Genomic DNA, 16,223 nt, shown 5'->3' with positions numbered 1-16,223 from the left:
CCCCCACTGCTCCGCACCACCCCGCCCCCACTGCTCCGCACCACCTCCAGCCCCTCCGGTTTCTCTATGGTCAGCTCCTCACGGAGGCCAGAGGCTCATTTTACACATCTAAGTCAGGCCCTGTCTGTCTCTGCTCCCTGACACCCCACTGCATTTAGAACACTCTGAAATCCCTGCATAGGCCCCAGGGCCCCGGGAGACCTGGCCCGCCTCGGGCCCTCCCCTCTCCTGTCACTCCTCTGACCCACTGGCCTTCCTGATGTGCTCAGTGCTCCTCCCACAAGTCACTCCTACCCCAGGGCCTGGGCACTGCCAGTCCCTCTGCCGAAGGCTCTTCCCAGAACACCTCCGCTTTCTGTTGAGCCTCCTAAACCATCCCACCCAACATGTCCCTCTGCCCCTCGCGGGGCTTGGCTTGGTTGTATATCTTTCTTTTTTAGAGAGAGATTTTTTGCTATAGGGCATGTGTGCTCACCAGAGAGACAGAGAGATGATGGAGAGAGAGAAAGTGAGAAATCACCCCCGGGGGAGATGGCCATGCCACAGTTCCTTCTCTACTCTCCTCTCAGGATTTTGGGCAAGCACAAGCACCCGACTTGAGTTTGAAGCCACCAGGTCCAGGACTTGAACTGTGGTTGGCCATGTGGGAGTCCAGCGCCTTAACCACCATGCCACCTGCTGGCCCTAGCTTTGCTGTGTTTTGAACCAGGCAGCAGCAGAAACATGTCTGTCTCCCGCAGAGTGGAGGGCAGGAGAGGGAGGAGGGTGGCCTGCATTATTTATGCTGAGCCCTACCACCTGGAATAAAACCCGGGACATTTTAGGCACCCAGTAAATGTTTCCAACTAAAGGAGGAAGCGAGTAATGGCAACTCCTGCTTTCAGATCAGGGACAGGGAGTGCACTCGTGGGCAGCAGGGCAGGGTCCCCCTTGTGGCCACAGCGAGGGGGCCCAGCAGAGCCCCTTAGACATCCCCCGCAAGCATGCAGCTGCTGTGGCCACGTGTGGAGCCCATGTGCACTGGCGTCCATTGGGGGTCTGGACACCAAAGCAAAGACTGGGACGCTGATAAGCACAGGGCACGTTTTCGAAACTAGGCCTCATTTTCCCGCTGTATCCATGGGGAAGTGGTGACTGGAGGGCGGCAACGGGACAGCCAGCCTGTGTGGGAAACATCACCAGAAGGCCCCAGCGAGGGGCCCCGGGCTCAGGCGGGTGGGAGGCGCAGGTGTGATTACCTGGAGACAAGGGTTCTATGGGGCGGGCATGCGAGCTACGGGCAGTACCTCCGCCAAGCGGGGCCCAGATGGCCCGGCGGATGGCCTGCACCCAGTCCTCCATGTCGCGCTGGGAGCTGGCCATGAGCAGGAGCGCCTCCGGGTTGGCCGGCACCTTCTCGCGCTCCCCGGCAGCACCTGCAAGACAGGAGACAGAGCTTAGTGGGGTCCTCGCGTGCAGGTGCAAGGCCTCTCGGTGAAGTCCCGCGTGTTCTCTCTGTGTAGTTCTCTCCGCTTTGGTTTGCTGTCCTGAAAACTCTGGGTGCCTCGATCTCCCGGACTCTCGGCTCTGTCCCTCCACGGAATCCAGTGTGCTCCACCTGGGTCTCCCCTGTCTACACCACAGCGTGGAAACTCTCAGGGCGGCCTAGGGCATGTGTGCTCACCAGAGAGACAGAGAGATGATGGAGAGAGAGAAAGTGAGAAATCACCCCCGGGGGAGATGGCCATGCCACAGTTCCTTCTCTACTCTCCTCTCAGGATTTTGGGCAAGCACAAGCACCCGACTTGAGTTTGAAGCCACCAGGTCCAGGACTTGAACTGTGGTTGGCCATGTGGGAGTCCAGCGCCTTAACCACCATGCCACCTGCTGGCCCTAGCTTTGCTGTGTTTTGAACCAGGCAGCAGCAGAAACATGTCTGTCTCCCGCAGAGTGGAGGGCAGGAGAGGGAGGAGGGTGGCCTGCATTATTTATGCTGAGCCCTACCACCTGGAATAAAACCCGGGACATTTTAGGCACCCAGTAAATGTTTCCAACTAAAGGAGGAAGCGAGTAATGGCAACTCCTGCTTTCAGATCAGGGACAGGGAGTGCACTCGTGGGCAGCAGGGCAGGGTCCCCCTTGTGGCCACAGCGAGGGGGCCCAGCAGAGCCCCTTAGACATCCCCCGCAAGCATGCAGCTGCTGTGGCCACGTGTGGAGCCCATGTGCACTGGCGTCCATTGGGGGTCTGGACACCAAAGCAAAGACTGGGACGCTGATAAGCACAGGGCACGTTTTCGAAACTAGGCCTCATTTTCCCGCTGTATCCATGGGGAAGTGGTGACTGGAGGGCGGCAACGGGACAGCCAGCCTGTGTGGGAAACATCACCAGAAGGCCCCAGCGAGGGGCCCCGGGCTCAGGCGGGTGGGAGGCGCAGGTGTGATTACCTGGAGACAAGGGTTCTATGGGGCGGGCATGCGAGCTACGGGCAGTACCTCCGCCAAGCGGGGCCCAGATGGCCCGGCGGATGGCCTGCACCCAGTCCTCCATGTCGCGCTGGGAGCTGGCCATGAGCAGGAGCGCCTCCGGGTTGGCCGGCACCTTCTCGCGCTCCCCGGCAGCACCTGCAAGACAGGAGACAGAGCTTAGTGGGGTCCTCGCGTGCAGGTGCAAGGCCTCTCGGTGAAGTCCCGCGTGTTCTCTCTGTGTAGTTCTCTCCGCTTTGGTTTGCTGTCCTGAAAACTCTGGGTGCCTCGATCTCCCGGACTCTCGGCTCTGTCCCTCCACGGAATCCAGTGTGCTCCACCTGGGTCTCCCCTGTCTACACCACAGCGTGGAAACTCTCAGGGCGGCCCAGCGGTGCAGGGGCAGGCTCACCTCGTTTCCCATCTCTCGGGCCACAGTGAAAGCGCAGCTTCCGAGGCCACGCTACCCCCTTTCTATGTTACTGGCGGCGTCAGGCGCGAGGGTAAATGGGTCCCTACTGCTTCATTGGGTCCCAGGGGAAGTCTCGCACCACCAGGTCGCTGGATGGAGCCCTGCGCCAGGCGCTCCACAGCGGGCAGTCCGTCCTCAGTGCCCACAGAGGGGGCACTGACCCTGCTTCACCGCGTAGGGACGGGGCTCGGGCAGGTTCCACATGAGCTCAGGACAGACGGTGCACCGGCCGGGATTCAAACCCAGGTCTGTTTGGCCATGAGCGTTCTCTGTTCTCAACGTACAACCTCTGTGGAGGCCAAGGCAGTACAAGGAGAGCCAGCGGGCCGTGGACGCGGGCTCCGGGCTTCCTCGGCATCCGTGCCCATGCCTACTTCCCTCTACTCCTTAGGGAGGTTCGGATTCGCTTTAAAGAAAAGACGGTAACGGCACGTATTTCAGGAAGAACTCGTCGTGGAAGATAGAGGCCTACCCTTACTGCTCCTCTGTCCCTTTCCCTGTTACAGTCCTCCCGCTTCAGCTTCCTGGCTAGGGTGGCGAGGGCACCACCTCACCAGTTGTTTCAGACAGGACCTTGCCGTGTCACCCGGGCTGGCCTCAAGCTCACGGTACTCCTGCCCCCGGCTCTGGAGTCACCAGGATTCCAGGACCTCCACGGCATGGCCTGTAGGTTAGACCCGCACCTCCCGTGTTGTCCCAGCTGGGGGTGCATGTTTCAGCCACACGCCACTGTGGCTAGTTCGTGTTCCTTTTCCTAATCAGCCCCTGGCCCGTTTCCACCCCATCCCACGGGCATCTGAGGCCTCGTCAATGGTGCTGGCTCTGCCCCACAGAACACTGTGACGTGATTTGCCCAAGCGTCCATGCTGTGTCACATCCGTGTAGGGTGAAGACAAAGGTACCTGGGCACCTCACTGCAGCACCCAGGCGCTGGCAGCTCCCTGCTGGCTCAGCTCCATCCTCACACCCAACACAGACTCAGAGCAGGGCTCTCGGCTGGGCGCTGCTGTAACCTGGCCAGATGCTGCCCGCGGGCAGGGCGCCCATCTGTATGTCTGGGGTGCTAAGCACCGCAGTGGAAGCCTCTACCTGGAGCTGGCAGGGTCAGCACAGCCCTTCCTCCCAGGTCACAACAACCCCTGCACCTCCACGCATTGCCAAACGTCCCTTCGGGGAAGTGTCCCCAGGGGGCAGATCTACACTGCCTGTGAATCTAAACGGACACTCACGGGCATAGGTGGCACTGCAGAAATGACCCTCCCTGCTTAGCAGACCAGCTCCAAGGCAGAAGGTTAGTGTGGCTGGACGCGTCCTCCCCCAGTGCCTCCACTGACCCCCTCCTCCGGGTGGGCTCATCCAGTCTCGGCCCAGTGCTGTCCTGTGCCGGTAGTCACCAGTTCACGGCCCGCCTGGACCTGCACCAAGTCCCTCTCCACATCGCCCGCCTTGCAGGGGACGCCAGTCCTTCCTCTGGCCACTCAGGTCAAAACCAGACACGCCTCGGCTCCTCTCTCACGTCCTTTCCTATCCGCAAATTCTCCCGGCTCCTCCAAGTCACATCCAAAAGCTGGCACCTCTTCCCTGTCCCCGCTGGTCCGGCCACACTCACTCCTCGCCTGGAGTCCTCCCTGAGGCTCTGGCTTCCTCCTCGCCCTGTAGCCCCGAGGCACCGAGCCCACGCAGGCTGCTCCTTCTGCTCGGTAGCCCCCACTTTGGCAAAGCCCTTGAGATGATCTTGAGGCCCCAGTCCTGCACCCGCGGCCGCAGACCTTGGTCTCCCATTGCTTCTCCCATCTCACACCCGCCCGGCGCACTCCTGCTGCGTGGCCTGCGCACCTGCTGACCCCTTTGCACTTGCTGTTCCCAGAAACTTGTTCTTCCAGATATTGGCAGAGCTCGCCGCCGCACCTCCTTCAGGCCTTTCTTCAAATGCCGCCTTTGGGGGGCTCTATCCTGGCCACATCACCCCGCGCCCGTGCTCCCTCCTGGGCTTCGTTCTCCCACAGCCTGGACCACAATCAAACATAGCGCACACCTCGTGTGTTTGCAAGGCACGCTGACTTCCCCCGTTCATCCAGCCCACCCCCGTCTGATGCGTGCCCAACTCCAGCACAGTGGGCAGAGGCAGCGGGGGCAGGCATGCCCGGAGCCTACGAGGACAGTCTTAGCGGCGGAACCAAGGTGACTGGCTCGCGCGGGCACTCCCCGTTAGGTAGCAGCAGGTGGAGAGGGGGCACTGGGAGCTGGGACACTTGCAGCACCTCGAGGGAACTGGTACCATGATCCCCCATTTTAAAGAGAAGGAAACTGAAGCCCAGAGACGGTTAAACGCGTATTCAAGGGACTGCAGTTGGGCAGCGGTAATACGGCCGGACCCCGTGGGACAGGCTGGGCTCACGTCCCAGGACCTCCCTGGGCGGGCATGTGCAGGCTCATGATCCAGGCAGCTGAGGCTGGCCGTGGGTCCTGGCATGAAGGCCCCATCAAGAGTCCCTTTTTTCTCTCATGGAAAAAATAAACTTTAAGAAGAAGAAAGGAAGGGACCAGTGGATGGTGTAATGGTTATGTCGCTGAACTCCCATGTAGTAGATTGTGGTTCAAGTCCCAGACCTGGCGGCTTAAAACTCATGCCAGGCACATGTGCGTGCATGTGTGCCCCAAATCCTGAGGGTAGAATGGAGGAGAAGGGGTTGTGGCATGGCCATCCCCTCTGGGGGTAACTTCTTCTTTCTGTCTCTTTGTGTCTCTGTGTCTCTCCAGTGAGCACATGTGCCTTTTAGCAAAAACCTCTCAGGAAAAAAAAAAAAAAAAGAAGGAAGGAAAGTGTCCAAGCTGTAGCTGGGGCTGTGTATGTAAAGTGAACTCTGACCCAGGCAGGCCAGCTCCCAGCACCCCTTTCCCCGCCCCACTCACGACTTCGGCCTAGGGCTCCTTCAGGCACCAGCCCCAGGTGACCAAGCAAGACCCCCGCCCAGTTCTTCCTGTCCCTCGGGGGGCAGGGGTGGCTCCAAAAGCCAGCAGATCCTGGCAGGGGAGCTGGCTTAGACCCTTTCGTAGGAAAATGCCGTAAGACAAAGAGCACGCGGTGAGGTGTGTGAGCACCTTCAGGCGCGGGGCTGGCGCTCGGCCCGACACCAGGTGCAGCCGTGCAGCTCAGATCGTGGTCCGAGCAGCCTCCTCTATCAGGTATACGGAAGATGGCCTTAAAAAGTCCCCCTTTAAAAGTGGCACCAGGGGCCGGCAGGTGGCGTGGTGGTTAAGGGCACTGGACTCCCATATGGCCGACTGCGGTTCAAGTCCCAGACCTGGCAGCTTGCTTTCTCACTTTCTCTCTCCCACTCTGTCCCTCTCTGATCAAATTTAAATAAGTAAATTAAGTTGAATAAAATAATTCTTGTTTTTTTTTTTGTTTGTTTGTTTTTTGGAGAGGTTTTTGCTATAGGGCGCATGCACTTGCCAGAAAGACAGAGAGAGAGAGAGAGAGAGAGAGAGTGACAGAAAGCGAGAAATCACCCCCCCGGGGGGGGTGGCCACACCACAATCCCTTCTACCCCTCCTCTCGGGATCTTGGGCACACACAACACACACCCCCCCGCGCCCAGCGTGTGTTTAAGCTGCCAGGTCTGGGACTCGAACCGAGGTCGACTACGTGGGAGTCCAGCGACATAGCCATTATGCTAACTGCTGGTCCCTATAAAATAATTCTTAAAAAAATAATAAAATAAGAGGCGGCAGCAGTCGTGTCTGATTTGCCACAGGGCCCCTGGTCATTCCCTGGCTGCCCAGGAGAGAGGGGTGCACCAGGAGGGCCCCAGTAGCCAGATTACCAGGGGCAAAGGCCAAGCTGGGGCTATGACCGTCTGGTGGTGGGCTGGTGGAAACGCGATGCGACCCACGTGCAATTTTAAAGAAGTAAGAAAGGGACCAGTGGATGCCATAATGGTTACGTCACTGGACTCCCACCTGGCCGACTGGGGTTTAAGTCCCAGAGCCGGTGGCTTGAAACTCACGCCAGGCACGTGTGCGTGTGCCCAGGATCCTGAGAGAAGAATGGAGAAGGGATTGTGGTGTGGCCGCCTCCCCAGGGAATGATTTCTCACTTTCTGTCTCTGTCTCTCCGGCGAGCACACATGTCCTATAGCAAAACTCTCTTAAAAAAAAAAAGTAAAAGAGAAATTGGTGTAATTATTTTAATAACATTTTATTTTTCTTAATATATCCAAAATAGTATCTAGATTTTCACATGTAATTGTTAAGAGTCACTGCCCGGGACCAGCAGTTAGCATAATGGCTATGTCGCTGGACTCCCATGTAGTCGACCGGGGTTTGCGTCCTGGACCTGGTGGCTTAAAACTCACACCGGGGGCATGTGTGTGCATGCCCAAGATCCCAGGAAGAGAATGGAAGAGAAGGGACTGTGGTGTGGCCATCCCCCTGGGGGGTGATTTCTCGCTTTCTGTCTCTCTGACGAGCACACGCGCCCTATAGCAAAAACCTCTCAAAAAAAAGTCACTGCCCTACTTCATATGCACTTGGACCAAAGAAGTCTTCAAGCTGGAGTGTACGCAGCCCTGACAGCACCTCTCTATCTGCCGGGCCATTTCCTGTGCTCACAGCCTCACCTGGCTGGCAGCTAAGGTCCCTCCTGTGCTCGCAGCCTCACCTGGCTGACAGCTACAGTCTCTCCTGTGCTCTCAGCCTCACCTGGCTGACAGCTATGGTCCCTCCCATGTTCACAGTCTCACCTGGCTGACAGCTATGGTCCCTCCCATGTTCACAGTCTCACCTGGCTGACAGCTATGGTCCCTCCCATGTTCACAGTCTCACCCAGCTGGCAGCTATGGTCCCTCCCGTGCTCACAGTCTCACCTGGCTGACAGCTATGGTCCCTCCCATGTTCACAGTCTCACCTGGCTGGCAGCTATGGTCCCTCCCGTGCTCGCAGCCTCACCTGGCTGGCAGCTATGGTCCCTCCCATGCTCGCAGCCTCACCTGGCTGACAGCTATGGTCCCTCTCAGGCTCACAACTCACCTGGCTGGCAGCTACGGTTCCTCTTGTACTCAGCAGCCTCACCTGGCTGGCAGCTACGGTCCCTCCTGTGCTCTCAGCCTCACCTGGCTGACAGCATAGTCCCTCCCATGCTCATAGCCTCACCTGGCTGGCAACTACGGTCCCTCCTGTACTCAGCAGCCTCACCTGGCTGGCAGCTATGGGTCCTTCTGTGCTCACAGCCACCTGTCTCTCCTGGGGAACTTCTGTCTTTTCTCCTCCAGGGTGGGGTGAGAAAGACCTGCCTGGGTCCCTGCAAGGCACTGGGCCCCAGCACGGAAATGAAGACGAGAGGCAGGTCACCCTGCAGCAGCCAGGTACCCCCGCCCTGTGTTCCCACCCCAGAGATGTTCTGTGCCCTGACAGGGGGGGGGGCACCCATCTCTTTCACCTGGCCTGGAGGTGGGGAGCTGAGGACTCTGGGCTGAATGAGTGGAGGCATGGACAGCCTGCCCCACTGGGCTGACAGGGACAAAGAAAATAGTGACTGCTACAAGGCAAAATGTGATAGACTGTTGCTTCCCAGATTAGGTTATAACGAGTCTGTGGCTTCTGTCTTTGTGTCCCCTCTCCTCTCATTTACTGGTTCTGATGGAAGACACTGCCTGTGAGGAGGCCCCTGGGGTGAGAGAAGCCTCTGGCCAACAGTGAGGGACTGGGGTTCAGTTCAACAGTCCTCAAGGAACTGTCCCGTTCTGAGAACCACACGATTGAGCCTGAGGTGGATCTGCCCTTGGTCGTGCCTCCAGATGAGACCACGGCTGCACCCAACACCTGGCTCAGACAGGCAAAGATTTCCAGCCAGAGAGTCCAGCTAAGCCATGCCCAATTCCTGACCTGCCAAAACCGTGAGAGGGCAAATGTTTTTGTTTTAAGCCAGTTCGTTTTGGGGTAACTTGTGTAGGGAGAGGTCGTGAATACAGCCCCCGTCTTGTCGAGCACAGCCTGCCCCCTTAGTAGGCCTGGAGGTGGGGATCTGGCGGGGAGCTTTCTCACGTCTCCTGCCAGGCCGAAGAAGGTGATAATGACATAAAGAACAGCCGCAGCTCGGTGCCAGCCACTGCGTGCGTGCTCTGTGGCCGTCCCTCTTCCCGTAACTTCTGAGATAGGTGTTCTCATTCTTGCTTTACAGGTAAAGAAACAGGCTCAGAGAGATGGGGTGCTTTACCAACAGTCACACAGCTGAGAACTGGAAAGGCCGGAACCCCCAACCCAGAGCTGCTGCCTCCGGGCTGTCTGCCTGGGCTCGCTCTCTGCTCTCCGCCTCGGCTGCTGTCCCCAGGTGCCTGCTGAAATCTCACCTGGTGTTTGCCAGAATTCTCACGGAAGGTACGAGTTACACAAGATCAGGTTATCTGCTGAAGTTCCGGGGCTGGTGTTTCCTGGATCCCCTCCTAATGCAGTGCGGCCACTGGGGTGGGGAGTCCCTCTCTGTATCCTTTCCCCTAGAACTGTCTGCACCTGGCTGGGTGGAGGTGCTGGGCAGTGCCCCTCTGGGGTTGCCAGCAGGGGCAGAGGGATCAAGGTGGCTCACACACCACCGGGGTATAGGCTGCGCCCACCGGGCTCTCCCAGATCCTAGCTTGAAGCCAGCTGCTGCATCCAGCTAGCTGGTCTCGAGGGTATGGACCACTGTCACCCACCCTTGGAGGGTGACCAAGGGACATGGACAGCAAGCTGACTGTACACCCTGGGCCAGGGCCTCCGGTGTAGCCCAAAGCCAAGACGTGCTTGCTCAGCTGAAAGAGTGAGGCTTCACCTCAAGAGGGTAGTAGGCCCCTCACCTTGTGTCCCCCGGGCAGGCCTCGGGGCCACTGCCAGGTGCTGGCTTCCCAGTGACAGCCCCACTGTGGGTGCTTGGGGGTCACCTGAGCTTCCTGCCTCCTTTTTCGAGGTGACAGAGCAGCAGCCACCGCCAAGGCCTTGAACAGCTGACAGTTCCCAATTTCCGGACACCTGGAGTGGAGGGGGGGTGGAAAGTGTGCAGGGCAGGCGTGGCTGACAGTGAAGTGCAGGTCGCCTTCTAGTCAAAGGCGCCCTGAGCAGGCAGGGAAGGATGGACCCCTTTAGGAAAACAGATCTGGAAGGAAAAGGAGCACCGCCCGAGACTCGGGAACGAAGCAATCGTAGCCGGGCTCGCCTTCCCCAGCACGGCCTGCCAGGCCCCCTCAGCCTGGGGGCTCAGCCACAGGTGGTTTCACCACTCACAGCAACTGCAGGCCCGAGTGTTCTGTCCCCCAGGGCAGCACTGCAGGTCCTGAGCTCTGTCCCGACCTGTCACTGCATGGGGACACTGGCTCTCTCAGTGGGGCTGGCAGAGTGAAGGGGCAGGATTCCAGGAAGAGAGGCCTTGGGCAGGGTGGAGTAGAAACCCGGTGTCCACAGTTGCTTCAGGGCTGTGCTGGACCCTGCCCCTTAGTGCACTGTGCGGGCACGAGCCCAGGGCAAGTCCCCACTTGCGTAAGGCGCAAATACGTGCCGCGTGCCCGTCCACAGTCAGGGGCCACACGTCTGTTTTCTGAGATGATTCTGTGCAGAAAGGACAGAGTAGCCTGAGCAGGCCAGAGGCCAACAGAGTCCCCCACCACCCTGTCCCCTGCAGCAACTGCACGCACAGCCTGGACACAGTGCAGCAGCGCTGGGTGCACTCAGCCCTGCGGCCCCTGGACGTGCTGAGCGAGCTGAGACCTGGTTTCACCCCAGGCAATCAGTGGCTTTGAACAAACAGAAGTGCTCTCCTCCTGCCTGTCCTAGGCCTCCAGGCAGTCCATGCCGAGGCCCCCACCAGGCCCCTTCCCTGGGGGCCGGAGGCAGCAAAATGACTCACACATGGAAGCAGCACATCCTAAACAGCCCACTCACTGCCCCGGCCAGTCCCAGGAAAAGGGTCGGGGTAGTGCCCGGGCAGTCAGCTCCCGGTGGGCCTCGGCAGCCCCCCCAGCCGGGCCTGTGCCCCAACGTCCTGGCGCTTTTGCACCCTGCTCTGCCTGCGATGGCACTGCTGAGCTGCGGCCAGACGTCCAGGACCCTGGCCTAAGAGAGGCAGCGGCCAGAGCAGAGACCAAGTTCAGACTCAAAAACGCCTAGAGCGGCGACAACACATGGGGACATCCCAGCTGCCTAGTCACAGCCAACGCAGGGACGGTTCCGTAATCCGGGGCACGCAGACAGGGACGGCTCCGTAATCCGGGGCACGCGGACAGGGACGGCTCCGTGATCTGGGGCACGTGGACAGGGACGGCTCCATGATCCAGGGCACGTGGACAGGGACGGCTCCGTGATCCGGGGCATGTGGACAGGCACACTAGCAGACAGCCGTGGAGAAAGACAAGCACTTACCCGACACAGAGGGACTCAGAGAATAGGACCGATGGATCTCACAGGCTGCCCTAAGGCACAGACCGGCCCTGAGACACAAGGACAGGCTCCAGGGGACAGCTGGGGAGGACCCCACGGGAGACTCCTGTTCGAGTGAAGAGCCCTGTCTGCAGACACTTGGTCATCCTGTGACCCCGCTGGGGGATGATGGAGCCCACAGGTTGCAGAGCCTGGCTGACATGGCTGGGCCCCGACAGCTCACCCACGGCAGCTGCCCCTGGGTTCTCGGTCTGGGAGGGGATCAGACTTCCTTTGGGTTAAGCCGGTGGGCTTTGCTGCCTCTGGGTTCTCGGTCTGGGAGGGTAACAGACTTCCTTTGGGTTAAGCCGGTGGGCTTTTCTTAGCTCTGGAGTCTTGTCTTAATAATTGCTGCAGCTGAAAACACGCGGTGCAGGGACCGTAAGAGCCACCAGGCACCCTTTGGTGACTTTCTGGTCCACACTGACAGGCCGCAGCCCAGCTTGAAGTAGAAACCCCGAAAGGCACTTGACAAACTTAACATTCATTTTGATAAAAAGTCTATGTCAAATGGGGATAGATGGAGCCTTCCTCTGTAAGTGCACGGCTGAAGCCAACACGGCTTTGTGAGCCGCCACGCTCCAGCCAAGCCAGGACAGAGCGGGCATGCCCCATCACCCCTCTTAGCCAGCGCGCTCCTGAGGGTATTCGCTAGTGCGACTGGACAAAACCGCAAAAGCCGGAGAGGAGCCTGGGGTGTTACTATTACTGCTGCTGTTATTTTCAGGTGGCGTGTTTATAGGTGGGAGATGCCTGAGTCGATCATCAGCAACCGAAGAATCCAGCAAGTTAGCAGGACCTGCAATTAATATGCAGAGATGAGAAGAAACCGACATGCATGCTATGTATGTAAGGAAAAACACGCCATCAGAGAGATGCCAGTGGACCCTAATTCAGTCTATAAATGATACATAATAAAGTACTAATAGGATTCGTTTTGAAGTAGACAAGTTGACTCTAAAAGTTCAAAAGCAAAAACAGTCAGTGCATTAAAAAAAGGAAAAGGAAGAAAACAATAAGAAAGTCCAACTAGCCTTAGCAATTATTAAGACAAAACTCCAGAGCTACAATAACTAGAACAGCATGGCACAGGATGACAACTGTGGGAGGCCTCGAACACGGATGGGAGTGTGTAATATAATTAAGGAGTTACTACAAATGGATGGATAATTTAATAAATGGGATGGGGACAACTGGATAGCCCCAAGAAAAGAATCAAGTTGGCTCCTATGTCACATAAAACAAAAATGTATGATGGTTCATATTTAAAGATGAAAAATGACGCATAAAATCACCAGGCTCAACCATGGGAAATATTTTGTAGAATCTCAAACCAAAGAAGTCCCTTCTAAGGATGAGTCAAACACCAGAGGCCATGACAGAAACTGCAACTACATCAAAGTGAAAAATATTTGCACAGCACACCAAGTGAAAAAGCAGCTGGCGAAGGAGCGGGGGTAAGGACACACCCATAAAATGTGACGCTCTGAAGGTATTGAAAAAACCAGGACATACCTCGTGCCAGAATGCTATTTGCCAGACACTGAGGGAAAAAGCAACAGCAAAAATAATACGCTGTCATTTTTGCGAAGGACAGAGGGCAGGAGAGGAGACGGTGGACGGACAGGAGGCGTATGTGTGGATCCGAACGGAAGGAGAAGGGGCGCTGGGTGCAGTGGTCCTGCTGCGGGGGCGTGGGTGGCGGGGAGCAGGCTGCAGGGCCGGCCGGGCTGTCTGCCTGGCCACATCTGCGTATCTCGTTACCGACTGAAAACCTAACCACGAGCCGGCCTATGGCCTGGTAGTTAAGGGGGCTGGATGCCACACGGCTGACCACATGGGTTGATCGCAGCCTCAACCGCGTGAGAAACATGCCAGGCACGCGTGTTGTCTGTGCAAATCCCTGACTGGAGGGAGAGATGGAGAAGGGACCAGGGCCCCTGGGGGTGAGCCCTCTCCCTCTCCCACGGGGCTTCTCCCTGGTGAGTGCGTGCACACGCAAACACAAAACAACCAAACAACTAAGTGAACACGGGGCTTAATATAAAGCAACAAGTAAAATAAATGTTTTTATACCAGGTGGGTGGCCTCAGCCTCTTGCTCAGGGGCGAGTGGCCATGGCGGGCATGGGGGTGCCCAGAAATCGGGGCGAGGAGGGTGTGCAGACCCTACCCTGTGGGTAGAGATCGATCTTGGCAGAAGCTCTTTGGGGAATAACTTGGAAACAGGTTTCTGTCAAAATTTTACGTAACGCAGAACCCATCCTGGGGGTTTGCTCTCCGGATAGATTTGCACGTGTGCTTAAAGAGGTGGCGAGAGTGAGCTAGAAATAGCTCGGCCACCCACTGAGTCACACAGCGAATGTGCCCGTTAGACCCTGGCCTGCGGGAGGGCAGAGTGGTGACACTGTAAGTGGCACTGCACGGCACACTTACATAGTGATGCACGCAACCAGGTGTGCGGACGTGGGCCCGCATGCCTCGTTCTGAGAGGACACGCTGGGGTCTGGCCGATGTGACATCAGGAAGGAGGGCCCTGCACCTGGGAATGGGGCAAGGAGGGGCTGAGCTCCCTCGAGGCCCCAGAGTCTCCGCGGGTGCTCACGGCACAGCCAGCCTTCTCGCGTTCATTCTGAGTGGCTCCTGGGGTTGGCCCTGGAGCAGGGCGGCTGGCCGTGCTCGGAGTACTTGGGATTTCAGAAAATGCCCCAGCTGCCCTCTGAAGGCTTTCTGCTCCGAGTTCCCCTTTCCCCGCCCATCACGGCAGCAGTTTCAGTTCTCAAACCAGTCTCTCCGAGATCCTTCCTTTGTGGTTCTGGGGACAGTCGGGTTTTTTGGGAATCTGTGTGATGCTGCCCCGGGCGGCACCCCACGGGAGAGCTGGGACTGTGACTTCCCCCAGGGACACTGCAGAAGCGAAGCGAGGGCGGGCGTGGGGCTGGCTGGGCGGCCCTGGTGCTGCGGGTGGTCTCTGAAATGCAGGTTGGATTCCGGTGCCCAGTGAGAATCCCACACGCAGTGCCATGGCCTCTCCTGCCTCTGGGACATGTCCGCTCTGCCGCTGCCCTCCAGGCTCCTGCGGCCAGCTGTCCCCCCGTCTCTAGGAGACACCCTGCACGTCACAGCTCCCTGTCTTGATACACGCTGGCACCTCTCCCACTTGGCACCTGGAAAACTCCTACTCATTCATCAAGACCTAGCTCAAAACCCTCTGTCTCCCTGACCTTCCCCATCCAGCCTCCACCACACCCTCCCCACTTCGCTCACCCACCCTCCTTTTCATAGCCATGCTAGGAGGCACTCTGGGGGCTGGGCATGAGGGACTGACTGGGCTTCGAGGGCTGCCCCCACCAACTCCGCCGCTGGGCCTGTCCCCACAAGGACTCCTGCCTCTGACCTCGGAGAGGCTGACTTGGCCAGTCTCAGCAGTAAGGCCACTCGGCTGTGACGAAAACACCTCTGACCGTGACGCAGCACAGACTTAGAGGTCATCTGGAGGGAGGGCCAGCCCCGAGGTCTGGAGGTTAAGGGGCTGGATCTCACATGGCTGAATGCACGGTTCGATCCTGGACCTAGTGGCTTGAAAAACATGACAGGTATGTGTGCATATGTGCCCAAAATCCCAGGAGAAGAATGGAGGAGAAGGGACTGTGGCGTGGCCATCCCCTTTCGGGGTGCTTTCCTCCTTCCACTCTCTGTGTCTCTGGTGAGCACATGTGCCCTCTAGCTAATAAAAAATAATAATTTGGGGGGATAGGTTAAAATAACAGCATATTAAATGCCAACTGTCAGGTCAAGACCAGGTTTGAGATGTTCCCGGCAGAGGTCCCGGAGGTTGTGGGGGGACCTGGAGGTTAGACTGGAGCACGGCGTAGCCGACGCAGAGGGGCCTGGAGAAAACCACGGCTTCGGCGTCAAACGAGGGACCTGTGAGCACCAGCTTCTTCCCCAGACCCCACTGGCGCCCTCTCGGGTACGTGCGGAGGGGGTTCCGTCCCACAAGGAACCCCGTGGGCCTCAGAGATGAGCATGACCCAGGGCCAAGCCTAGCAGCACCACCCGATCTGCCCAGCTCTGCTCCAGCGACTCTGCCACCCCGTGTTATCACCTCCTCGTCCCCTACTGTCCAGTGTGCAGGAGACGCTGAGGTCAGCGTGGGCGGTGACAGGCCAAGGGAGCAGTAAGTGGTAGGTGTTGGAGCTGTGACATGCGACGTGCACGCCAGTCATGCAGTGAGGCCCACTCACACCATACGGCCTAGTCTGAGCCCAGGGCAAACCTACGCCAGCCCCTGCATGGGCTGCCTCTGGGTGGGGGCTGGGTGCCTGGGGTCAGAGCAGGCTGGACAGCCAAGTAGCTAAAGTGGGAGCGACAGAGAAGGGAGTCCTGGCTCCAGAAGGGGAAGTGTGGATGGAAGGCTCCCCCCACCCCTCTCTTTATTATGGAGGTGGTGTAAACCCTGAACCATAACTGGGTCAGCCCTCACTCCAACTCTGCATCACAAAACCTGTGGGAGCCAGGTACTGAGGTTCAGGAAGTCCTCTCAGTGGGGGTTTGAGGGCCCCTGACAGGCTGCCCCCCCTCCCTTCCCCCCAAAAAACTAGGAGTGGGTGGAGGGTAAATTCCAGGTAAATTTAGTCCCCTTCAACAGATCAAGGGGTGGGCCAGGATGGCTGCCTGGAGGAAGCAAACAGGAAAAGTAGTTAAAGCCCTGTAAGTTCTGCCAACTGGAGAGAGAGGCTGAGGGCAGGCAGGCCCAGGGAGAAAGCGACTTGCCGCAAGGCAGAGGGCATGTGGTCCCGTGCCCCGGCCTGTCCTCCCCCCCCCCCCCCCCCCCCTGGTGGCGCCCACCGCGGCCGGCCC

General features: G+C 58.3%; 1 protein-coding gene and 1 long non-coding RNA gene across 2 annotated transcripts in view; one reads left to right on the top strand and one right to left on the bottom strand.

Annotated features, from left to right (window-relative positions):
- Window positions 1–16,223, bottom strand: part of LOC102483877 (rho GTPase-activating protein 22) — an 89,906-nt gene that overhangs the window by 34,421 nt on the left and 39,262 nt on the right. Inside the window, exons 3-4 of the mRNA XM_027771517.1 lie at window positions 2,427–2,603; window positions 1,287–1,415 (exon numbers count right to left, since the gene is read on the bottom strand). Of these exons, the coding sequence (XP_027627318.1) occupies window positions 1,287–1,415; window positions 2,427–2,603 (306 nt within the window). The remainder of the gene's footprint in view (window positions 1–1,286; window positions 1,416–2,426; window positions 2,604–16,223) is intronic.
- LOC102471651 (uncharacterized) lies at window positions 8,054–12,987 on the top strand. Its single transcript, XR_334453.2, has 3 exons — window positions 8,054–8,282; window positions 9,098–9,294; window positions 12,089–12,987. It is a non-coding gene; the product is annotated as an uncharacterized LOC102471651 (long non-coding RNA).

This window comes from Tupaia chinensis, unplaced genomic scaffold (genome assembly GCF_000334495.1).
Source record: "Tupaia chinensis unplaced genomic scaffold, TupChi_1.0 Scaffold000221_1, whole genome shotgun sequence".
Taxonomy (NCBI): Eukaryota; Metazoa; Chordata; class Mammalia; order Scandentia; family Tupaiidae; genus Tupaia; species Tupaia belangeri.
This window is presented reverse-complemented; position numbering and strand designations above follow the sequence as displayed.